This window comes from Salmo trutta, chromosome 23 (genome assembly GCF_901001165.1).
Source record: "Salmo trutta chromosome 23, fSalTru1.1, whole genome shotgun sequence".
NCBI lineage: Eukaryota > Metazoa > Chordata > Actinopteri > Salmoniformes > Salmonidae > Salmo > Salmo trutta.
The window spans coordinates 27,196,194-27,222,851 of NC_042979.1; the positions used below are offsets into that span (position 1 = coordinate 27,196,194).

Sequence of the window (26,658 nt, forward strand, 5' to 3'; positions counted from 1 at the left end):
CACACACACACACACTGTAGAGAACATGTGTACAAAAAGGTGTTGTTGGTTCACTCTTATGTACTTGTTAAAGACGTTGGCAACAAATGTGTGAAAATTATGAAAGAGGATATCGCAAACAATGCTTCAATGTTTTCTCTCTCTTTTGTATGTTCCTCCTGAAACTGTACCTTTGACAAAGTACCTACTATATTTCACAGACTATCCTAACCAAAAGAGATCCAATAAAGAGACTTTGCGTCAAATAAGTCTCAACTATACTTGTAATGCCATGTGATGGTATTTGTTTAATCCATTACCAAATCCATATGAAACATGGGGTAAAAGCCTGCTATAGATGATATTGATGTCTTTGTTAGAGGGTCCATCTTTCTGATGTTGGACAGGTTCACTTTGTCAGTTTACATAAACTGAGAATAAAATGGTCTCTGATTCATGATTTTATTTAAAACCACAACAAACAAAAAAAACGATTGGGAAAATTCTGCTCCTCAAACAATCCCTCAATACATTCTGTGACCGCCGCACTGCAGGCTTTCAATACACGTATTGATAGGATAACAGCTAGCAGCAGCTGGCTTTTTTACATAGACGAAAGGCCGAGAATTGTCCCACAGCATCTGTGAGAAAGGCAGATTCTAGAATCTACAGTAAACATTCTCAAAGAACCGTGTAATACACCTCATTTGGACTTGTGCTGCCTTGGGACAGGTGGAGGACAGTATCATAGAGGGACTGGTGTATGTAATCTACCTCTGGTCTGGTCAGGGGGGAGTCTGTGTCCTCTGACTGGCCATGGGGTTCCAATGATATAGTGGCTGGATCACATTGTGTCAGAGCCTGTTGGAAGAGTTCCATGGTTGTGTAATCACTCATAAAGGACAACTGCGGGCACTGGTGGGCCACCGTACTAATGGGGACAGGGTCTGTCTGTCTTGTGTCTCTGGTAGGTTTAATGGTGTCAGAAGTGGGATCTTGGGCGCTACTGTCTGTGGCTGTGTCTCTTCGGCACAAGCCCATGTTGATTTGAGGGTCTACTTTAGTGGGCTCGGCAGAGTCTGCGGTTGTCTCTGAAGGCCCTTGATTCTCCTCGTGGTCTGTGTTGGGGTGTAGACATGAGTCACTGTTGCTATGGAGGTTGCTAACGGGAGACGTTTCTTCTCTACTGTCAACAATGTGCAGACTGTTGGCGTCCCCCTCTTCCTCTAACTTCTCTCTGTTGATGGGCTCCAGGAGTTCCTATGAGAATCAATCAATCTTTATTGTTCCGGAGGGGAAAATCTAACAGCAACATGGCATGATCTTAGACATAAATGCAATAAATCTGTCATGCATCACAATTTTCTTACCAGCTCACAGACCCCATCTATTTTCTGGATGGCATTGCTGTTACCAGGATTAGGGATACTTGGCCAAAGTATTCTCTTTGCTCTGAAAGTACAATAAATGACAATGTAATTTTTTTAAAGTTTCCATTATTTGGATTCCACTGGGCAACATTTAATAGAGCAACACTAACAGATATGAATACACCTTTGACTTAAAAACATGACGACCGTACCTTTTTAACAACCAAGAGCCGAGATTAACCACAAGTAAGAGTAAAGCTACTCCAATAACGACCCCTGCTATCATACCACCAACAGACAGGGATGCTGGGGAGGGAAAGCAGGCAGGACAGGTTCTTTAAATTAATACAAAATGGCATTCCAAATGTGGGATATCAGAGATTCTAATTACAATATAACCATTGATGAAAGATCAACACGCAAACCTGTTGACTTGGTTTCGAAGTATACAGCTGAGCTTCTCACTCCCATTCCTGCAGCAGTGAAGGCAGACAACTGGACTTGGTACACAGTATTGCTTTTTAGGTCCCCCAACTCGTAGCTGGTTGAACCAGCATCCACAGTGACGTCTGTTATAGCGAAAACAATAGTCAAAGTCACTGAAGCATCAGAATAAGTAGTAGTAAGACCACAATTTTAAGGAAGTTGAGACTTGAGCCTTTTGGTGAACTAGACATGGTAGTAAGAATATCTGATAGTGTGCAGGAAGTCTTAACTTCTAAGAATAACTGTACATACAGTGCATTTGAAAAGTTGTTAATAAATCCTTAATCTACACACACTGCCCCATAATGACGATGCGAAAACAGGTTTTTAGACATTTTTGCAAATGTTTTAAAAATAAAAAACACATTTACATAAGTATTCAGACCCTTTGCCATGAGATTTGAAATTGAGCTCAGGTGCATCCTGTTTCCATTGATCATCCTTGAGATGTTTCTACAACTTGATTGGAGTCCACCTGTGATATATTCAATTGATTGGACATGATTTGGAAAGGCACACACATGTCTATGTAAGGTCCCACAGTTGACAGTGCATGTCAGATCAAAAACCAAGTCATGAGGTTGAAGGAATTGTCTGTAGAGCTCCAAGACAGCATTGTGTCGAGGCACAGATCTGGGGAAGGGTACCAACAAATGTCTGCAGCATTGAAGGTCCCCAAGAACAGTGGCATCCATCATTTTTAAACGGAAGAAGTTTGGAACCACCAAGACTCTTCCTAGAGCTGGCCGTGCGGCCAAACTGAGCAATCGGGGGAGAAGGGCCTTGGTCAGGGAGGTGACCAAGAACCAGATGGTCACCCTGACAGAGCTCCAGAGTTTCTCTGTGGAGACGGGAGAACCTTCCAGAAGGACAACCATCTCTGCAGCACTCCACCAATCAGGGCTTTATGGTAGAGTGACCAGACGGAAGCCAATCCTTAGTAAAATACACGACAGCCCACTTGGAGTTTGCCGAAAAGCACCTAAAGGACTCTCAGACAATGAGAAACAAGATTCTCTGGTCTGATGAAACCAAGATTGAACTCTTTGGCCTGAATGCCAAGCATAACGTCTGGAGGAAACCAGGCATTGCTGATCACCTGGCCGATACCATCCCTACGGTGAAGCATTGTGGAGGTAGCAGCATGCTGTGGGGATTTTTCAGCGGCAGGGACTGGGAGACTAGTCAGGATTGAGGGAGAGATGAATGGAGCAAAGTACAGAGAGATCCTTGATGAAAATCTGCTCCAGAGCGCTCTAGACCTCAGACTGGGGGTCTAGGTTCCAGTTCACCTTCCAACAGGACAACGACTCTAAGCACACAGACAAGACAACGCGGGAGTGGCTTTGGGTCAAGTCTCAATGTCCTGGAGTGGCCCAGCCTGAGCCCGTACTTGAACCCGATCGAACATCTCTTGAGACTTGAAAATAGCTGTGCAGTGACACTCCCCATCCATCCTGACAGAGTTTGAGAGGATCTGCAGAGAAGAATGGGGGAAACTCCCCAAATACAGGTGTGCCAAGCTTGTAGCGTCATACCCAAGAAGACTCGAGGCTGTAATCGCTGCCAAAGGTGCTTTAACAAAGTGGCCTAGTTGGCTCAGTTGGTAGAGCATGGTGTTTGCAACGCCAACATGGCGTGTGCAACGCCAGGGTTGTGGGTTCGATTCCCACGGCGGGCCAGTACAAAAAAATAAAATAATAATAATGTATGAAATCTATGTATTCACTACTGTAAGTCGCTCTGGATAAGAGTGTCTGCTAAATGACTAAAAATGTAAATGTAAAATGTACCGAGTAAAGAGTCTGAATACTTATGAAAAATGTCATATTTTTTTGCATTCGCTAAAGTTTCTAAGCCTGTTTTCGCTTCGTCATTTTGGGGTATTGTGTGTGGATTTAATAAATAGTTTTATTTAATCAATTTTAGAAATAAGGCTGTAACGTAACAAAATGTGGAAAAAGTGAAGGGGCTGAATACTTTCCGAACGCTCTGTATATAGGATATTAGCCAAACTATAAAACAGTCTACACAATGTACTTTACTTTGCTCGAATTCTATGAATACTCACTCACTGCAAGTCTCAATTGCCACCTTTTTGTGAACATCAAATGAATCAATCTTACTTGTCTCAGCGTCTGCCCTGTCATCTGGGCTCTCTGTGTAGTGGAGGATGTAGCCCAGCAGGAAACCTCTGGTGTCCTTCTCAGAGACTGACGTCCACTCTAGCACCATGGATCTCTGGGTAACATTACTGCTGCTGATGTTCCCTGGGGCACTAATTGGGGCTGAGAGGAAAATACACTGAATATAATCACAATGCATTTATGATTAATTGGTGTGTGATTGGTTGGTTGATTGGAACATGCAGGGACTCAAGGTGTCATGTACTCTATGTACACTGTAACAAGCTAGTAAGTCCCTGCCGCTGGAAAACATCCCCACAGCATGATGCTGCCACCACCATGCTTCACCGTAGGGATGGTGCCAGGTTTCCTCCAGATATGATGCTTTGCATTCAGGCCAAAGAGTTCAATCTTGGTTTCATCAGACCAGAGAATCTTGTTTCTCATGGTCTTTGGGTCCCTTTTGGCGAACTCCAAGTGGGCTGTCATGTGCTTTCTACTGAGGAGTGGCTTCCGTCTGGCCACTCTACCATAAAGGCCTGATTGGTGGAGTGCTGCAGAGATGGTTGTCCTTCTGGAAGGTTCTCCCATCTCCACAGAAGAACTCTAGAGCTCTTTCAGAGTGACCATCGGGTTCTTGGTCACCTCCTTGACCAAGGCCCCTTCTCACCTGATTGCTCAGTTTGGCCAGGCAGCCAGCTCTAGGAAGAGTCTTGGTGCTTCCTAACTTCTTCCATTTAAGAATGATGGAGGCCACTGTCTTTTTGGGGACATTCAATGCTTAAAAAAATGTGTTGGTACCCTTCCACAGAGGTGTGCCTCGACACAATCCTGTCTCAGAGCTCTACGGGCAATTCCTTCGACCTCATGGCTTGGTTTATGCTCTGACATGCACTGTCAACTGTGGGACCTTATACAGACAGGTGTTTGCCTTTCCAAATCATGTCCAATCAATTGAATTTACCACTGATGGACTCCACTCAAGTTGTAGAAACATCTCAAGGATGATCAATGGAAACAGGATCCACCTGAGCTCAATTTCGAGTTTCATAGCAAAGGGCCTGAATACTTACAGTACCAGTCAACATTTTGGACACACCTACTCATTCAAGTTTTTTTTAAATTTGTACTATTTTCTACATTGAAGAATAATAGTGAAGATGTCAAAACTATGAATTAACACATATGGAATCATGTAGTTACCAAAAAAGTATTTAAATGAAAATAGATTTGAGATTCTTCAAAGTAGCCACCCTTAGCCTTGATGACAGCTTTGCACACTCTTGGCATTCTCTCAACCTGCTTCATTAGGTAGTCCCCTGGAATGCTTTTCAATTAACAGGTGTGCTTTGTTAATAGTTAGTTTGTGGAATTTCTTTCCTTATTGAGTTTGAGCCAATTAGTTGTGTTTTGACAAGGTAGGTGGGTGGGATACAGAAAATAGGGTTATTTGGTAAAAGACCAAGTCCATATTATGACAAGAACAGCTCAAATAAGCAAAGAGAAACAACAGTCCATCATTACTTTAAGGACTGCCACATGAAAGGAAGACCCAGAGTTACCTCTGCTGCAGAGGATAAATTCATTAGAGTTAAATGCTCCTCAGATTGCAGCCCAAATAAATGATTCACAAAGGTCAAGTAACATACATCACAGCATCAACTGTTCAGAGTAGACTGCGTGAATCTGGCCTTCATGGTCAATTTGCTGCAAAGAAACCACTACTAATGGACACCAATAAGAAGAAGAGACTTGCTTGGACCAAGAAACACAGTCAATGGAGATTAGACCGGTGGAAATCTGTCCTTTGGTCTGATGAGTTAAAATGTGAGATTTTTGGTTCCAACCCCCATGTCTTTGTGAGACGCAGAATAGGTGAACGGATGACCTCCGCATGTGTAGATCCCATCCTGATGCATGGAGGAGGTGTGGGGTGCTTTGCTGGTGACACTGTCAGTGATTTACACTGCTCAAAAAAATAAAGGGAACACTAAAATAACACATCCTAGATCTGAATGAAATAATCTTATTAAATACTTTTTTCTTTACATAGTTGAATGTGCTGACAACAAAATCACACAACAATAATCAATGGAAATCCAATTTATCAACCCATGGAGGTCTGGATTTGGAGTCACACTCAAAATTAAAGTGGAAAACCACACTAAAGGCTGATCCAACTTTGATGTAATGTCCTTAAAACAAGTCAAAATGAGGCTCAGTAGTGTGTGTGGCCTCCACATGCCTGTATGACCTCCCTACAACGCCTGGGCATGCTCCTGATGAGGTGGCGGATGGTCTCCTGAGGGATCTCCTCCCAGACCTGGACTAAAGCATCCGCCAACTCCTGGACAGTCTGTGGTGCAACGTGGCGTTGGTGGATGGAGCGAGACATGATGTCCCAGATGTGCTCAATTGGATTCAGGTCTGGGGAACGGGCGGGCCAGTCCATAGCATCAATGCCTTCCTCTTGCAGGAACTGCTGACACACTCCAGCCACATGAGGTCTAGCATTGTCTTGCATTAGGAGGAACCCAGGACCAACCGCACCAGCATATGGTCTCACAAGGGGTCTGAGGATCTCATCTCGGTACCTAATGGCAGTCAGGCTACCTCTGGCGAGCACATGGAGGGCTGTGCGGCCCCCCAAAGAAATGCCACCCCACACCATGACTGACCCACCGCCAAACCGGTCATGCTGGAGGATGTTGCAGGCAGCAGAACGTTCTCCACGGCGTCTCCAGACTCTGTCACGTCTGTCCCATGTGCTCAGTGTGAACCTGCTTTCATCTGTGAAGAGCACAGGGCGCCAGTGGCGAATTTGCCAATCTTGGTGTTCTCTGGCAAATGCCAAACGTCCTGCACGGTGTTGGGCTGTAAGCACAACCCCCACCTGTGGACGTCGGGCCCTCATACCACCCTCATGGAGTCTGTTTCTGACCGTTTGAGCAGACACATGCACATTTGTGGCCTGCTGGAGGTCATTTTGCAGGGCTCTGGCAGTGCTCCTCCTGCTCCTCCTTGCACAAAGGCGGAGGTAGCGGTCCTGCTGCTGGGTTGTTGCCCTCCTATGGCCTCCTCCATGTCTCCTGATGTACTGGCCTGTCTCCTTTTAGCGCCTTCATGCTCTGGACACTACGCTGACAGACACAGCAAACCTTCTTGCCACAGCTCGCATTGATGTGCCATCCTGGATGAGCTGCACTACCTGAGCCACTTGTGTGGGTTGTAGACTCCGTCTCATGCTACCACTAGAGTGAAAGCACCGCCAGCATTCAAAAGTGACCAAAACATCAGCCAGGAAGCATAGGAACTGAGAAGTGGGCTTTGGTCACCACCTGCAGAACCACTCCTTTATTGGGGGTGTCTTGCTAATTGCCTATAATTTCCACATGTTGTCTATTCCATTTGCACAACAGCACGTGAAATTTATTGTCAATCAGTGTTGCTTCCTAAGTGGACAGTTTGATTTCACAGAAGTGTGATTGACTTGGAGTTACATTGTGTTGTTTAAGTGTTCCCTTTATTTTTTTGAGCAGTGTATTTAGAATTCAAGGCAAACTTAACCAGCATGGCTACCACCGAATTCTGCAGCGATATGCCATCCCATCTGGTTTGCGCTTAGTGGGACAAGCATTTTTCAACAGGACAAATCAAACTTTATTTGTCACATCACATGCACCAAATACATATGTAGACCTTACCGTGTGTAGACCTTACTTACAAGCCCTTAACCAGCAGTTAAGGGCTTAATGACTCAAAACACACATCCCAGGGTGTGTAAGGACTATTTTACCAAGGAGGAGAGTGATGGAGTGCTGCATCAGATGACCTGACTTCCATAATCACACAATCTCAACCCAATTGAGATGGTTGGGATGAGTTAGCCCACAGAGTGAGGGAAAAGCAGCCCACAAGGGCTCAGCATATGTGGGAACTGCTTCAAGACTGTTGGAAAAGCATTCCAGGTGAAGCTGGTTGAGAGAATGCCAAGAGTGTGCAAAGCTGTCATCAAGGCAAAGGGTGACTACTTTGAAGAATCTCAAATAACATTTTGATTTAACACTTTTAGTTACTACATAATTCCATGTGTTATTTCATAGTTTTGATGTCTTCACTATTATTGTACAATGTAGAAAATAGTAAAAATAAATAAAAACCCTTGAATGAGTAGGTGCGTCCAAACTTTTGACTGGTATTGTGTGTAAATAAGGTATTTCTGTTTTTTAAATGGTTTATACATTTGCAAAAAAAATCTAAAAACCAGTTTTTCACTTTGTCATTGTGGAGTATTGTGTGTCGATTGCTGAGAAAAAAATGTTATTTAATGCATTTTACAATAAGGCTGTAACGTAACAAAATGTGAAAAAAGTCATTGGGTCTGAATACTTTCTGAAGGCACTGTACATATATAATATGTATTTCAGACTCACATCCTTCAGTGAAGTAGGACTGGATGCTCCCGTAGGTGCTCTCGCTGTTGTTGATGAACTTCAGGTTGCAGGGCTCTTTGTCTGGCCTCGTGTGCAGAGTGAAGGTGTACCTCTTATACAGCTCTAATGGCTCTTTAGTTCATACAACAACAAGAGTGGTTTTAAATGGGGAAACGTCTTTCATCAGGACAAACAAAGTACTAGTCATGATAATATGCTGTATCAATCCAAGCATGTGAATCGTCTGTTGTTCTCATGTTAACACAGGAGAGAGATGTATGTACCTTACCGTGCAATGGTATGACTTCATAATTGTTTTCATCCTCATAGAAGGACTTGTGAGCAGCTTTGTTTCCTCTCGTCCACCACTCCACTGAGAAGCAGGAGTAGGTTTTGATCAGGTCATCCACCCAGGAGACAGTAAAGGAAGTGTTGCCATTGAATGTCAGATTCAGCTTCCCATATAAGTCTGTAGAGACAAACCAAACAACACTTCATAATCCTTTCTCCTGCATCTGAGAGATCTCAGACATCCACTTCAACAGACTGATACCATGCTGTTACACAGGAGAGCAAGTAGTAATGAATTTCTAATGCAACAACATGACTTACTCATAATACTGCTCAAACAAAATAGTGAATACATTCTGACGGCCAGAGTCTGATTCCTATATTGAAGGACAACATAACAGTTGATAGGTGTTTCTACCTTTGTCGTCCAGTGGCCGTATAGTGCTCTGTGCTGCAGGTGAGGTCCCAGCCCTGTTGAAAGCTGTGATTTTGAGGTGGTAGGCTGAGTGAGACAGGGTCACTATGAGTAGGTGTCTGCTGGTGTTGAAGGTCTCAATAGGGTCCTCTCCTGAGGCTTTCCCCACAGAAACACTGTAGCCCTCCGCTAACTCACTGGCTGCAAACTGACATGTACAGGACAATGGTAGGATCAAGCTTTATACAATACGTATTACAGCAACGTTAGGATCAGCCTCAATTTGTCGGGGCATGAACTCTACAAGGTGTCGAAAGCATGCCACAGGGATGCTGGACCACATTGACTCCAATGCTTCCCACAGTTGTCAAGTTTGCTGGAAGTCCTTTGGGCGGTGGACCATTCTTGATACACACAGGAAACGTATGTATGTGCGCCTGACACCAACTACCATACCCTGTTTGAAAGGCACTTCAATTTTTGTCTTGCCCATTCATCTTCTGAATGGCACACATACTGTACACATTCCATGTCTCAATTGTCTCAAGGCTTAAAAATCCTTCTTTAACCTGTCTCCTCCCCTTCATCTACACTGATTTGAAGTGGATTTAACAAGTGACATCAATATTTATTTTATTTATTTTTATTTTACCGTTATTTTACCAGGTAAGTTGACTGAGAACACATTCTCATTTACAGCGACGACCTGGGGAATAGTTACAGGGGAGAGGAGGGGGATGAATGAGCCAATTGTAAGCTGGGGATGATTAGATGGCCGTGATGGTATGAGGCCTAGATTGGGAATCCCAAGAAGGGATCATAGCTTTCGTCTGGATTCACCTGGTCAGGCTGTCATGAAAAGAGTGGGTGTTCTTTTTCTACCCCTTTTTCTCCCTAATTTTGTGGTATCCAATTGGTAGTTACAGTCTTGTCTCATCACTGCAAAGCCCGTACGAGCTCGGGACAGGCGAAGGTCGAGAGCCGTGCGTCCTCCGAAACACGACCCAGCCAAGCCACAGTGCTTCTTGACACAATGCCCGCTTAACCCTGAAGCCAGCCACACCAATGTGTCGGAGGAAATGCCTTACACCTGGCAACCGTGTCAATGTGCATGCGCCCAGCCCACCACAGGAGTCACTAAAGTGCGATGGGACAAGAACATCCCAGCCTGCCAAACCCTCCCTTAAACCGGACGATGCTGGGCCAATTGTGCGCCGCCTCATGCGTCTCCTGGTCGCGGCCGGCTGCGACAGAGCCTGGACTCGAACCAGGATCTCTAGTGGCACAGCTAGCACTGCCTTAGACCACTGCGCCGCTCAGGAGGCCCAGAGCGGGTGTTCTTAATGTTTTGTATACTCAGTTTATAGTATGGTGGGATAAACTATTCACTTTTATAAATGTATACCGACATCAGTTTACTCAAACGTACTATTTTCACATTGTATTAACATTTTCCGCATTGTCACAAACTTACTATTTTCACATTTGTATTTTCACATATCGTAAGGTTAAGTTACTCATGGGGAAATGAATTACCTTCCATTTTATGATCACTAATCTCCTCCCTTTGGTTTGTGGACGACTATCTTTTACCATCTCAATGACAGGCGTATCAGTAAGTTCTTAGAAAACAGAAGAAAATAAATGTATTTAGCTTATTTCATGTTATAAATCAGTAGAGTGGACAATTGATTAAGCCTATTTTGGTAAGACCATTGAACAGATTTCTGGATCCCAGATTTTTGTTTTAGGTAAAAAGTCAACTCACCAGGTGGGACTGTGAAAATCTCGCTCCAGGGGCACTGGGTACATTTGTTGTTGGCCACACACTCTATCTGCACCTCATAGGACAGTGAGGAGTTAAGATTACCCACAGTGCACCTATTTCTATCCTTGGATTGCACTGGTGGCTATAGAGAACATAAATGAGAGGTTAGGTCTGTATAACTTATTTTTCGAAGGATTCTGCATTGGTCTTTTCCAGTCTTGGACCACTAGGGCTGGTTTTCCTGACACAGACTAAGCCTAACCTTAGACTAAAAAGTACTTTCAATGGAGATTCTCCATTGACTAACCTTAATCTGTGTCCGGAACTAGTGTCCGGGAAACCGGCCCCAAGAGTTTCACTATTTATGCCAACTTGTTTCAATTCTATAATCTAGCTCTATATGAGCTGTAGGCAGTACATTTCATATCTCACTTTTGAATCCCACCTCTTTCCATTGCGTGCTGTTCAGTTCCTTGTATCTCACAGAGTAAAGAGTGATATATTTGGTCTCCTCCTTCCTCCAGGAGGCCTGGATATCCAGCTGTCTTGAATGGCGATTCAAGTGTACATTAGTTGAGGGGCCGCATCGAACTGCAATTTTTAAGATAGGCTATGTGATAAATTATCATTGTGATACTGTTATACTAAACTCAGCAAAAAAAGAAACGTCCCTTTTTCAGGACCCTGTCTTTCAAAGATAATTTGTAAAAATCCAAATAACTTCACAGATCTTCATTGTAAAGGGTTTAAACACTGCTTTCCATGCTTGTTCAATGTACCATAAACAATTAATGAACATGCACCTGTGGAACGGTCGTTAAGACACTAACAGCTTACAGGCGGTAGGCAGTTAAGGTCACAGTTATGAAAACTTAGGACACTAAAGAAGCCTTTCTACTGACTCTGAAAAACACCAAAAGAAAGATACCCAGGGTCTCTGCTCTTCTGCGTGAACATGCCTTAGGCATGCTGCAAGGAGGCATGAGGACTGCAGATGTGGCCAGGGCAATAAATTGCAATGTCCGTACTGTGAGATGCCTAAGACAGCGCTACAGGGAGACAGGACAGACGGCTGATCGTCCTCACAGTGGCAAACCACGTGTAACAACACCTGCACAGGATCGGTACATCCGAACATCACACCTGTGGGACAGGTACAGGATGGCAACAACAACTGCCCGAGTTACACCAGGAACGCACAATTCCTCCATCAGTGCTCAGACTGTCCGCAATAGACTGAGAGAGGCTAGACTGAGGGCTTGTAGGCCTGTTGTAAGGCAGGTCCTCACCAGACATCACCAGCAACAACGTCGCCGATGGACACAAACCCACCGTCGCTGGACCAGACAGGATTGGCAAAAAGCGCTCTTCACTGACGAGTTGCGGTTTTGTCTCACCAGGGGTGATGGTCGGATTCGCGTTTATCGTCGAAGGAATGAGCATTACACCGAGGCCTTACTCTGGAGCGGGATCGATTTGGAGGTGGAGGGTCCGTCATGGTCTGGGGCGGTGTGTCACAGCATCATTGGACTGAGCTTGGCATTGCAGGCAATCTCAATGCTGTGCGTTACAGGTAAGACATTCTTCTCCCTCATGTGGTACCCTTCCTGCAGGCTCATCCTGACATGACCCTCCAGCATGACAATGCCACCAGCCATACTGTTCATTCTGTGTGTGATTTTCTGCAAGACAGGAATGTCAGTGTTCTGCCATGGCCAGCGAAGAGCACGGATCTCAATCCCATTGAGCACGTCTGGGACCTGTTGGATCGGAGGGTGAGGGCTAGGGCCATTCCCCCCAGAAATGTCCGGGAACTTGCAGGTGCTTTGGAGGCACTAGTGGTTCTGGGGGGGGGGGGGGGGGGGGGGCAGTGCCCCTGTGACAACAATTTTGGACCCCCTTGTGACCCCCCCCTAAATGTGGCGTATGAAATAATTTTTACTTAACACATTTTTGCTATCGTTCTTTTTTTACATCCGTTATTAGAGAGTGGCAACGCGGAACACTAATTTAACCCACACATTTTCTGGAGGGACGGCTTTAGGCAGAACACAACAGTATCGTACCACATGCAAAACAATATGACAACAATAACATCTAATGTAACTGGCCCCTCTAACAGTACAACTGGCCCCAGCTTGGCCCCCCCAGTTGAAATGGTCTAGAACCGCCACTGCTTGGAGGAAGAGTGGGGTAACATCTCACAGCAAGAGCTGGCAAATCTGGTGCAGTCCATGAGGAGGAGATGCACTGCAGTACTTAATGCAGCTGGTGGCCACACCAGATACTGACTGTTACTTTTGATTTTGACCCCCCCCTTAGTTCAAGGACACATTTTTCAATTTCTGTTAGTCACATGTCTGTGGAACGTGTTCAGTTTATGTCTCAGTTGTTGAATCTTGTTATGTTCATACAAATATTTACACGTTAAGTTTGCTGAAAATAAACGCAGTTGACAGTGAGAGGATGTTTGTTTTTTTGCTGAGTTTAGATGTTGTATGTAACAATATAGAGGTAGGACTAGTCATACCACATCTTCTGGTTGCTGTAAACCCATAGGCTACGCTACTATCACATAATGGAAGGGAAGAGATGCATACTGGAGGTAATTAATATAAACGTACCCAATTGTTGAGGTGAACCTCTGAAAACAGTCTTTGTGCAGCTCTTCAAATCACTCTTGTCAAATACATGAGCTGTCATGTTAAGCCTTTTGGACAGATGAATAGTCTGAGACGTCTCCGATATGTTTGCGTGCATTTTGCTATGTGTTTTCCTGTGAAGAATATCAAATTGAATAAGATTTAGTCTTCAGTCTATAGAGCACCCTAAATGCAAACAATCAAATTATATAACCTCAGAGATACATTAAATTAGCCTTGTGTTCTACACTACTTACTGTTCTATGCAGAGTGTGTATCTTTGTGTTTGGTGTTTTACAGGTGTCCACACACATTTCCAGCCGATCCTACTTAAGCCCAGATGTTTACCAAAGCAATCTAATTCACTGACTCCCTCTGAAAGGAAAGGTTCAAAAGAGCAAATCAATTATATTTCATTATAATAACATTTCATCAACTGCAACTGAACCACAACTTGGTTTTTGGAATAGTTGTGTCATTACCTTGGGATGTGACACAGTGTCCATAACATGAAGAGATGTTCTTGCACCTACAGGTCACTGAAATGTACAGTATTGTCAATACATCATGTATCATAACATAATAAACATTTCATGATGTTACAATGGAAATACTTCGTAAAACAAATCTCACATACTGAATGTGAAAATGTAAATGACAAACTTTTAAACGGTTTATTATGTTGTGCAGAGTGGTGCTATAACTACGTGGCACAGAAGGAAACGGTGTAATTGATACAGCAATACCATATCAATTGTGTAGTGCTGTTACTGTAGCCATATCCTCTGGGTGCCAACTCTGATGTCTATAATAAGATCAGCTTTGTTGCATAACTCATGCAAGGGGGTGATGGGTCAATTAAAATACGTCTTACTTTTTCCGCCATCAAAAAAGACCACTGGACATACAGTATATATTACATATAATATCAGATGGCTTCCTATTACCAAACCCTAATTGGTTGAGAACTTTTGTAGGAAGCGTGCACTGCAATTCTGTTGTTTTAAACTGTTTTGTCTGGAAACGATAGTTGAAACGTACCTGGAGAAACTTGGAGAAGGGAAGAGAGTGGGGTAAAATATCCAAAGAGAACACCTAAACAAAGAGAGACAGCACCAGGACTCGACATTAATGCTTGTTCGCTTGTCCGGGACAGGTAAAAAAAAAGAATGTTGGTCAAGAAGAATATTTTTACATTTTAGCAGACACTCTTAACCTGTTGTCTGAATGCATTTTTTTTTTGTACTGGCCCCCCGTGGGAATCAAACCCACAACCCTGGCATTGCACACACCATGCTGGCATTGCAAACACCATGCTCTACCAACTGAGTCACAGGGAAGACTAGCCTCATGAATGTAAGTTGTCTGAATGGACAAGTTAAAAAAAGCACACAAAAAAGTGTGCTCTCTTCTCCCAGTCTCTGCACATCGTAGTTGAATGTTGGTGATGTGTAGCTTATAATGCTCCAAGGGTTAGTGCTGTCCGGGATCCTTGGGACATCCCTACCCCAAACCCTACTGCTACTCCTTTCCCTAACCCAGTGGCGTACCGCAGTTTCGCAGGACCCCCAACAAACCATCATTTTTTGGATTGGGGGGGTTGGGGAACAGACAGAATTGTGCATTTTTAAAGATAACTTCTTGCAATTCTACACATATTGCCATGGGGCAGAGAGAAACATTTGCAATTTTATAGCTAATCTCATGCTATTCTACACATTTTGCCATGCGGCTGAGATTATTTTTTAAAGATTTACAGCTAATTTCTTGTAATTGTAAAACATCTAAAATCAATAGAGTAGCTTTTGGAGCTGAATGCCCAGGGACTGGGAGCACATAGTGTATGCTACAATGATTAGGCCTATAAGTTTGATTGTTTTTTGGGGGGTGGGGTGGCCTCCTGGGCCCCAGCTGTGTTAGTCCAGCCCTGCTTATTTCAATTTATTTTCTTTGCTGATAGCCTATTGGAGGAGAGATACATGCTTGATTTTGCTTGCTGAATGTAAAATAGGCTACATACGTGGAAAGGACGAGACCATATTTTCCTAAAGTTGGCATATCTTGACAAATTACAACATATGTACCTTTCTGGACATTCTAAATTGTCGAGAACAGACCCAAACTGTTCCAAAATAGTTGGATCTGCCACTTTTTTCTTGCATTTGGACAGGTAAATATTTAGCCTATAGCCCTAATATTTAGCTAATGAATGGCCTAATATCTAGCTAATATTTACTTCTTGCTTTAGCTTCTTATCGCTCCCAGCTGTTCACATGCACAATATTGGCTACGCAAGCCTCTCTGCAATAGGCCATTCCTCTTCTTGTGAAATACCAGGAATAGCTAAAGAACATTTATTTTGATCATGTTTTATACTAGGCCTAATAGCCTATTCGGGGAAAGAAGCAGCTTGCTCTTGCTAATTGCTGAATGTAAAACAGGCCTACAGCATAGGCCAAATTAAAGGTGCAAAATGCAGAAATCGCTCTGCCATTTCCTGATTGCTTAAAATCTAAATTTGCCTAATTTCAGTTTATGTGACAAAACAAGCAATATACAATGAGTGTACAAAACATTAGGAACACTTTCCAAATATTGAGTTGGACCCCCTTTTGCCCTCAATTAGTTGGGGCATGGACTCTACAAGGTGTCGAAAGCGTTCCACAGGGATGCTGGCCAACGTTCACTCCAATGCTACCCACAGTTGTGTCAAATTGGCTGGATGTCCTTTGGGGGGTGGACAATCAAACCGGTGCACCTGGCACCTACTATCATACCCTGTTCAAAGGCACTTAAATATTTTGTCTTCCCATTCATCTTCTGAATGGCACACATACACAATCCATGTCTCAATTGTCTCAAAGCTTAAAAATCCTTCTTTAACCTGTCTCCTCCCCTTCATCTACACTGATTGAAGAGTATTTGACAAGTGACATCAATAAGGGATCATAACTTTCACCTGGATTCACCTGGTCAATCTATGTCAGTGGTTCCCAACTCCAGTCCTTGAGTACCTCCAACAGTACACATTTTTGTTTTAGCCCTGGACAAACACACCTCATTCAACTCATTGAGGGCCTGACGATTAGTTGACAAGTTGAATCAGCTTGTCCGGGGCTACAATAAAAATGTGTACTGTTGGGGGTACTCGAGGACCGGAGTTGGGAACCACAGGTCTATGTCATGGAAAGTGTTCCTAATGTTTTATACACTGTGTATACTAGAGAATCATTACACCATAATCGCTGTGAAATGTCTTTTCAATAACCAAAAATATTGTATTTTCAGCCGTTTGAATCTGGTGTACAAAACCGAAAGTAAGACACAAAAACTAAACTTAAGAATTGGAAGCATAGAAATAGCACATATAGAACAGATCTACCACTTATTCAACTTGCTATAACTCACATACTGTATCTATGTGAATTTGGTTGGGTCGTCCAAAAAGTTACATATTGCAGCTTTAACTGCCGGGGAAAGTTGAGGAAAGAAAATGTGTTGGTGGGATAATTTTGGTCTGGTTATGATAACGTTGTTGCACTGCAAATCGGCCTCGTTGCATAGCACAGACAGAAATGAGCACAGTGAAAAGGAAGACACAAAGGAATTGTCAACCATTAGAAAAATGAAAATAATTTGCAAACCTCTTGAGCAACGAGGCAATAACATGCTGTAAAAGATGTGCAGGCTTAACTGCATTTGTTGTTGAATTATGACATTTAAATAGTTCCTATATTATGTTGCATTAGGCCTACATGTACATTGAAGTATTATTTGCAGCTGTCACAATGAATACACCCTGAAAGGTCTTGTGTTACCACCCAGGTAGCCTAGTGGTTAGAGCATTGGGCCAGTAATGGAAGGTTGCTGGATCAAATCCCTGAGTTGACAAGGTAAAAATCTGTCCTCCTGAGCAAGGGAGTTAACCCACTGTTCCCTGGATGCCAAAGACATGAATGTTGATTAAGGCAGCCCCTCTTTGATTCAGAGGGGTTGGGTTAAATGCAGAGGACACATTTCAGTTGGACAACTGACTAGGTATTCCCCTTTCCCTATTAATAGGCAGGATGCAGTACATTTCAGACATTTGGCAGAGGCTAATATCCAGAGCACCTTACAGGGGTACTTTTGCATACTGGTCTCCCATGGGAATCTAAACCACAACCTTGGCATTGCAAACACCATGCTCTACCAACTGAACCACACGGGAACTTTGATCAGATAATTGACAGGTGTAGGATTATAGAATGTACTCTAGTATAGATGCTCAACAACATTTTATAGTCATGTGGTGGCAGGTAGCCTAGTGGTTAGAGCATTAGACTAGCAACTGAAAAGTTGCAAGATCAAATCCCTGAGCTGGCAAGGTAAAAATCTGTCATTTCCCCCCTGAACAAGGCAGTTAACCCACCCGTGTCACCTGGCGACTGGTTCAGACATAAAAAATTCTCCATTCAGACTGCAAAGTTTTCAATTTTGCCCTTAACTAAATTTAAAGATGAGAAGCCGGAAATAAACTGGACAAATATTTTCCACCGGCTGCCTAGGAATAATAGTCCTGGATGTTGTGTATCGCATTAAGCCAATCAGGTTGCAGCAGTCTGTTGTTTACCCCTGGCTGAATGCAGTGTGCAACACAAAGTAGGGCCACTAGATAATGAGGTGGTTACCAGCTAGCATAATTCTCTGGTTTGTAAAGTTTGAAAAAGATGCTAAAATCCGACCTGAATCGCCACATCATCTGCTAAAATATGCTCCCCAATGTCATGCTTGGTGAGTGTAGACATTTATAAGTGAAAGTGAATCATCAATGTTATAAAAAACAAAGTTGAAATCAACTAGGATAGTGAACACCAGGTCTGTGTGCATGACCGGAGAGGCAATGGCATGACCACTGCTTGATAGATTGTTTACTGAGTTGCTACAGGTTGTTAACGCAATGGCAGTGACTGGGCCATTGCTACAGCACTAGCCTGTGTACCAGTTTCTTTAGCTAACCCACTCCCTGTACTCCATGTCATGTATTTGTGCCAAAAACACTGGCCTTTCTGCCATCTTCAAATATGAACATTCTATCATTAATGAGCTCGAGGAGAACAGAGGATTTGATCCTGATTCAATTACCCTCATAGCTATCCCCCAATCACAACGATTATGCAAATATTGGAATTATATCACTTTTTTCTCCCCAGAACACATTGGTATCTAGTTGCTAAGCAACCATTTTTTGTTTGTCTAGACATAACCAGTCTGTCAAAAGTTGGTAGCCACCATTAAATTCTCTAACTAAATAATACATATCGCAATTCCAACCATAAACCGTCTTAACAACGTGCCTAGCTAACAGCTAAATGTTTGTTTTTGACTTTGTTATAAATTCTAAGTCTATTTTTGAGGATCCATATGTTGTCATGGAAAATATTTGTTATTTCCAACAACCAATGAGCTCCACCGTAAATCCAGCTTGACTTTAAATTTCTGAAAGTGGCAAGGAGTGGAATTCTAAATGTATGAAATGTTCCACTGGTGTAAAGTACTTCAGTAAAATTACTTTAAAGTACTAATTAAGTCGTTTTTGGGGGTATCTGTGCTTTACTTTACAATTTTTTTTAACGACTTTTACTTCAATACATTCCTAAATAAAATGATGTACTTTTTACTCCATACATTTTCCCCGACACCCAAAATAACTGTTTAATTTTGAATTCTTAGCAGGACAGGAAAATTGTACAATTCACACACTTATTAAGAGAACATCCCTGGTCATCCCTACTGCCTCTAATCTGGCGGACTCACTAAACACACATGCTTCGTTTGTAAATTATGTCTGAGTGTTAGAGTATGCCCCTGGCTATCCGTAAAAAAAAATGGTGACTTCTGGTTTGCTCAATATAAGGAATTCATTTTGATACTTAAGTATATTTACGCAATTATATTTACTTTTGATACTTAAGTATATCCAAAACCAAATACTTTTAGACTTTTACTCAAGTAGTATTTTACTGGGTGTCTTTCATTTTTACTTTAGTCATTTCCTATTAAGGTATCTTTACTTTTACTCAAGTATGACAATTGGGTACTTTTTCCACCACTGAAATGTTCAAGTGATTATCTCTAACGACCAACAAGTATTTATGTTTGAAATGTGTGCCTTTTATTATGCAATGTGTATTTCAAAAAATATTGTCAAGTCATGAATTGTATTTGTCTTAACATCAGACTGTTGCCATGGTTACTCCATGATATCAGTCTGAAAGAAGTCACTGTCAAAAAGACGCAATAGTCTCCAAAAGCCAGAATGTTGAATAAAATTATATTTAAAAGTACTTTACCAGTTGTCCATGCTGTTGGTCCTTTTGGCGGTAGGAAGTGGAGAGAAAATGTCCACAGGAAAGTATTATTAGCCCAACTTTTTGGGGTACCGGTAAGTGTTTGTCATGTGTGAACTGATTAAAAAAAAAAACGGAAATACAAAACAATATACAGACCTGCTTACTGAAGGTCGAGTTAAAAACGCTTCTCTGAGGATATTTTTTTATCAGATGACCTCCAACATAGGGACAAAATCGGTGCATACAGGTAAAGTAAGGTGAAATTAAGGTTGTAGTGGGACTGTTCAAGAATGCTGAGCTACATGTTAGAAACAAGTGTGTAGAACTTTATGAATTATTGAAAGATTATATTAAAACTAAAACAAACAACCAGAAAAGCAATATGATTTGATGCAAAACAACTTGTCTGTATCTCATAAACGAGAAAGTTATTTATTTGAAGCTAAAAAAAGAAAGTAAAAAGAGTGGAATGTTAGCTAAAGAGGCTGGCACTCAGACTATTACAGCACCACATTTACATGACAAAAAAAGGTTACCCCAAAGTCCATGATCGTCACAGCCCTACTGAAACATGAATATGTTAGCCAAACAATGTTATAGATAAACATGTCTTAGTAACCTTGCTTTGAAGTAGCCCACTTTAGCCATTTTACCCCTGAATTCATTGAATGAGCTAATGTTACACCCAGTAGCTCTCCAAATGGAGGTTTGTGTTTATGTGTTTAAACAGTTGCTTAACAATGCAGTTATTTAACTTTGTGGAGGGTTAAGTGCATTGCTCAAGGGCACAATGGCAGGAGATAGTACATGGGATCAGCAGCCTTCCAGTGTCAATACCACATAATGCTTAATTTTTCAAAGACGCCGCCAATTATTGATCAGGGAAATGTGTTTAAAAGTCATGGAAAAGTCATGAATTACATCTGTCAAAATGTGTTTGAACCCTGAGAAAACCAACTATCTTGAAAAAATGTGTCAGGTAAAAAGCCTTTTTATGTCTTAAAGAGGCGGTGTTGTATTTTGAGACAGGTTTGAATATGCAAAGAAGCCAATATGCAGAGTAGCCTGCATTTTTTTCTGAGGCTCTGTATGGTAATAATAATGATAATAATTCATTTTATTTTTGTAAAGTGGTTTATACAACAACATTTTCAGTCACCTTTTTTGGCCCATGGTGTTACAGACTTAAAAAAAATCTATTCACAAGAGACTTGAGCTTTCGGAAAAGTAAAAAAAACAATTCCTCTTAACTTTCAAAAAAGTTAATGTCAAGCCCTGCCAACAGTTAGCCAAAACACACAATTGAAGATCATCATCATTCCTGGGAACAAGTGACTACTTAAAATGATATACAGTATACTCAGTATAGTATAGTATGAGAAAACAGTTCAAATGACCTAGCTAAAACTACAACAACCTCATTGGCATACAGTAAATTGGAGAATGGAGGATGGGATACAGCATACGATAGATGTATTCTTCAGAATTATTGGCGTTGAGATTTTTTAAATTTGTAATCTGTAACATTTTCAAACATAAAATAATGAGAAAAGTACTTACCAAAGATTAAATAGGGCAGAGGTTTATGGAGACAATGCATTGTTGTCACAGCATCCAATTCATAGTTATGTTTTATCTCTTGCCTGGTTTTCTGTCTGGCAGCCACGAAAATCTGTGGGAGTTTTAAAGTGACTTCATGAAAAACAATGTGGAAGAGTAGCTTACCATTCTTCATGTGCGTTCACCACCCACCCAAGCAGAGAGAGAAGAGAGAGAGAAGAGAGAGAGAGAGAGAGAGAGAGAGAGAGAGAGAGAGAGAGAGAGAGAGAGAGAGAGAGAGAGAGAGAGTCATGTCTATTATCACTAACACAAGAGTATTTCCAGTCTACTTTCTTCACGTTCTTCTAATAATCAGTTATGATGATCAATTATCAATAGCCTAATATGGCTGGAGAACTTACACAACTATGGCTCTACAGAAGAACAATTTCAGTTCTTGAAATTCAGAATATAATATTTTCATTTTTACAGATCACTTTTTTTTCTGTTTTTTCCAATGACTGAAATTAAATATATTAAGATTGGGTTAAAAAAAAAATATTTTTCCAGATAGATGAAGGAATTAAGAAATATCAACAAGAAGTCCTTTAAATTACAGTACATTCATAAATACATCTAGAAATAAATCAACCAACCAATAAAAGACAGGTTCAAAATAGGTTCATATCCTGAATCATATTTATCCTCTTTCAATCTATCCTTGTTGTAGAGTTGTATTTTCTGCCGTTCCCACATTCTCAAAATAGTCAAAATTAGCCATAATACAGTATGGTGCACCTGTTATGCTTAAGTGTTTTCAATACACAGAAACTAACTGGATGAGTTGACTACTCTGCTGTATTCAAAACAAATTATGGGTAGGAACTGGGTGTGACTCAGAGCAAGACAAAGAAATGCGCAGTAGCCTAAGTTTCAGCTATTTCAGAATTTTTCTCTCTGCTTTCAAGGAATTGTATTGACAATTCTCTGAAAAACATAACGAATGCCCATTGTCTTTGGTAATAACACACCACTGTGTGTGGTAAAAATATCCTTCTGTGCCCCAACCAATGGTGATATTAATTAGTGAATTTTGTAAGTGGAGGGGACACACGGGAAAGAACACCTTCCAATGAAACACATCATCTCAACTGACTATTCAACCAGCCTTTTTCAGGATTTCAAGATCATTGTCTTAGTGTTTTAATTGTTGCCAAATTGACACACACACACACACACACACACACACACACACACACACACACACACACACACACACACACACACACACACACACACACACACACACACACACACACACACACACACACACACACACACACACACACACACACACACACACACCCATAGACTGAACTGTCATTACAGTGAGCACTCACAGGAAGAGGCACATTCACACTTCACTGGCTTCAGTTAGCATGAAGAGATCTCTACAGAAGCTCATGACCTCAGTCAGCATGTTTTAGACAGTAATCTACTGGAACATGAACACTATACACACAAAAGAGGAAAGTTGAGTTATTAAACTGTTCTATATTGTTCACTTACTTACAATAAATACCAATACAGACCTAATGTTGTCCACCCAGTCGGCTCTCTCTTAGCAATTGAGCCACGGGATTTACATTTACATTTATGTCATTTAGCAGACGCTCTTATCCAGAGCGACTTACAAATTGGTGCATTCACCTTATGATATCCAGTGGAACAACCACTTTACAATAGTACATCTATTGTACTAGATACTAACCTGCCTTCTAAATTCTAAATTCTATGTACACACTGTACTTGATGGGTGTCCCTTTTTGTTTCCCTTGAAGGTCTACTTACTGTAGATCTGTTAAATTGCAAAAACATATTTTTCTGTGTGGCCATTCGGCTTTGGCTGGTTGGTCTGGTATCTTGAAGCTAAAGCATGAGCATGCCTTACCGATGGTCGTTGCTTGGTAGGATCAGCTATTTGTCCCACACTTGTTTCCAGTTAGTCAAAAAGGAGAGATAAATTTCCCTTTCATATCACACTTGTCAGTCTAACTAAACTGGGTTTCATATAAGAGGAGATCACATACTCTGATAAGGTTCTGAGGAAATCAGCCATTTCCCTGTATAGTGTGCTCTGCTCTCTTCATTGTGAACTCAAACACTTCTGCATTAGCTGACAGGGGAGAATGAAGTAAAGAAATCAGTCATTTTACAGTAATTCCGTTTTTTTCAAATGTTATTATTGTAGCTGGTCCACACGTTGATTGTCGATTGGTGGAATAACCCTGAAAGCACTGATTTTAATAATGTAATTTAGAGTTAAAAGTTTTTTTTTAATGTTGAACCCTGAAAATCAAATATGTTTTTAGGGTATCCAAAAATTGGGAACGCTAACCAGCAAATATAAGATTAGAGAAGAGGACTGTCGCTGAGGTACTCACTCAAGCAGGAAACAAATTTCTGCTAAATTCGCAAAAACATTTTTTTTTTCTCACCATTGTAAAAGTCCCCACCCAAATACTGTTCTTATTAACCTGGAAATCAGTGACATGTTTTTGCATGACCTCAGCTCACGTGTGGGTGATTAGAAGATCCAGTAGCAAGATAAGTGGGTTGTTGGATCTGTGTACGGTTCGTTTAATCAATATCCTAACTTATCTAAGACTGATAATCATTTCGACTGATTATCGACTGCATGAATTCATTTATTTTTTCTTATGTCATCCACAAGCTAGAATGAAAGAACAGAGACAGTGTGGGCGTAGAGAGGAAGGGCTGCAACAGGATTCGTGAGCTAGCTGTTTTCAAAGTAAAATCTGTGTGACTATCTAACATTACCTGAGATTGTGTAGTTTCAATGGATGAAGTTTTGTGTCAACTGGAGGGGTGCCCATGTGAATCAGAAGTGTCCGGTGCGACAGAGGCAGGTTGAAGTGGCCAGAGTCAGAGTAGTGCAGAAGGTGTCGTATGCTGAGGCATTGATGAAAGTAGAGGAGGATGGGTCAAGGTGAGTGATCCTGAAAGTGATCTTGAGAGTATTCCAAGTGGTTAGAGCGTTGGACTTGTAACTGAAAGGTTGCAAGAACAAATCCCCGAGCTGACAAGGTTAAAATCTGTCGTTCTGCCATCATTGAAAATACGAATTTGTTCTTAACTGAATTGCCTAGTTAAACACAGGTAAAATAATATAAATATGTGCCAGCATAGAGGCAGGGTTGGGGAGTACCAGCAAAAATATTATAATCAGACACTTTTGAAAAATGACTTCTCGGATTACTTTTAAATTCAGAAAGGATGTTTGCGAAAAAAAATCTTTGACACTTCTCTGTTTTCTGATTAACATTAACATCATAATTAAAAAAATAAGCAACTTTAAGTTTTATTCATCTGAGCAAGTCTGACCACAAGTCAAAAACCCCTATGATGACACAATGTGTTTGATCAATCGTGGGAAAAGAGCAAAAATAAGCTTTTGTAGGGTACAGTTCAAGCAATGTCTTCCAATGGTGTGACTGCTGTCGGCATCCAAAGATCATCCAACATGAATAAACACTTGGAGGTGAGGAGGACAGCAGTGGTGTAGTCTACGGCGATATGGATATCACTTATTATTGATATCTACATAGCGCATTGATGAGAATCACACTGCTGCTCCCTCATTTAGCTATTGTGGTTGTTGTGGATGGCTGTTCACAAATCTAAATGTGCATTTGGACCCATTAATGCTTGAATTCAAGAAGTTTAAGCTGCCTATCAATCATTGTTATTGGACACATGCTCAAACTTGCACACTTTTGATAGACTTAAAGGGGCAATCTGTAGTTGCTACATCCATTTTTCGACATAAAAATTATATATATATATTTATATATACAGTTGAAGTCGGAAGTTTACATACACTTAGGTTGGAGTCATTAAAACTTGTTTTTCAACCACTCCACAATTTCTTGTTAACAAACTATAATTTTGGCAAGTCGGTTAGGACATCTACTTTGTGTATGACACAAGTCATTTTTCCAACAATTGTTTACAGACAGATTATTTCACTTATAATTCACTGTATCACAATTCCAGTGGGTCAGAAGTTTGCATACACTAAGTTGACTGTGCCTTTAAACAGCTTGGAAAAATCCAGAAAATTATGTCATGGCTTTAGAAGCTTCTGATAGGCTAATTGACATAATTTGAGTCAATTGAAGGTGTATCTGTGGATTTATTTCAAGGCCTACCTTCAAGCTCAGTGCCTCTTTGCTTGACATCATGGGAAAATCAAAAGAAATCAGCCAAGAACTCAGAAAACAAATTGTAGACCTCCACAAGTCTGGTTCGTCCTTGGGAGAAATTTCCAAATGCCTGAACGTGCCACGTTCATCTGTACAAACAACAGTACGCAAATATTAACACCATGGGACCTCGCAGCCGTCACACAGCTCAGGAAGGAGACGCGTTCTGTCTCCTAGAGATGAACGTACTTTGGTGCGAAAAGTTCAAATCAATCCCAGAACAACAGCAAAGGACCTTGTGAAGATGCTGGAGGAAACAGGTACAAAAGTATCTATATCCACAGTAAAACGAGTCCTGTATCGACATAACCTGAAAGGCTGCTCAGCAAGGAAGAAGCCACTAGTCCAAAACTGCCATAAAAAAGACAGACTATGGTTTGCAACTGCACATGGGAACAAAGATCGTACTATTTGGAGAAATGTCCTCTGATCTGATGAAACAAAAATAGAACTGTTTGGCCATAATGACCATCATTATGTTTGGAGGAAAAAGGGGGAGGGTTGCAAGCCGAAGAACACCATCCCAACCATGAAGCACTGGGGTGGCAGCATCATGTTGTGGGGGTGCTTTGCTGCGGGAGGGACTGGTGCACTTCACATAATAGATGGCATCATGAGGATGGAAAATTATGTGGATACTGTATATTGAAGCAACATCTCAAGACATCAGTCAGGAAGATAACCTGTTTAGGATAGGGGCAGTATTTTCACGGCCGGATAAAAAACGTACCCGATTTAATCTGGTTATTACTCCTGCCCAGAAACTAGAATATGCATATAATTAGTAGATGTGGATAGAAAACACCCTAGATTTTCTAAAACTGTTTGAATGGTGTCTGTGAGTATAACAGAACTCATATGGCAGGCCAAAACCTGAGAAGATTCCATACAGGAAGTGCCCTCTCTGACCATTTCTTGTCCTTCTATAGCCTCTTTATGGAAAATAGAGGATCTCTGCTGTAACGTGACATTTTCTAAGGCTCCCATAGGC

The 26,658-nt window shown here is 41.5% G+C and overlaps 1 protein-coding gene across 1 annotated transcript; it reads right to left on the reverse strand.

Moving 5' to 3' along the window:
* Nucleotides 1-422: 422 nt before the first annotated feature.
* LOC115159692 (interleukin-31 receptor subunit alpha) lies at nucleotides 423-21,577 on the reverse strand. The gene is made up of 16 exons (XM_029709661.1): nucleotides 21,568-21,577; nucleotides 14,552-14,560; nucleotides 13,993-14,049; nucleotides 13,768-13,885; nucleotides 13,493-13,644; nucleotides 11,314-11,459; nucleotides 10,869-11,010; nucleotides 10,637-10,722; nucleotides 9,104-9,308; nucleotides 8,684-8,863; nucleotides 8,395-8,526; nucleotides 3,962-4,123; nucleotides 1,775-1,918; nucleotides 1,562-1,655; nucleotides 1,350-1,431; nucleotides 423-1,239 (listed from the first exon to the last, which is right to left on the reverse strand). Exons 1-16 carry the CDS (start codon nucleotides 21,575-21,577, stop codon nucleotides 661-663), a joined length of 2,298 nt encoding a protein of 765 aa, XP_029565521.1. The 3' UTR covers nucleotides 423-660.
* Nucleotides 21,578-26,658: the final 5,081 nt, after the last annotated feature.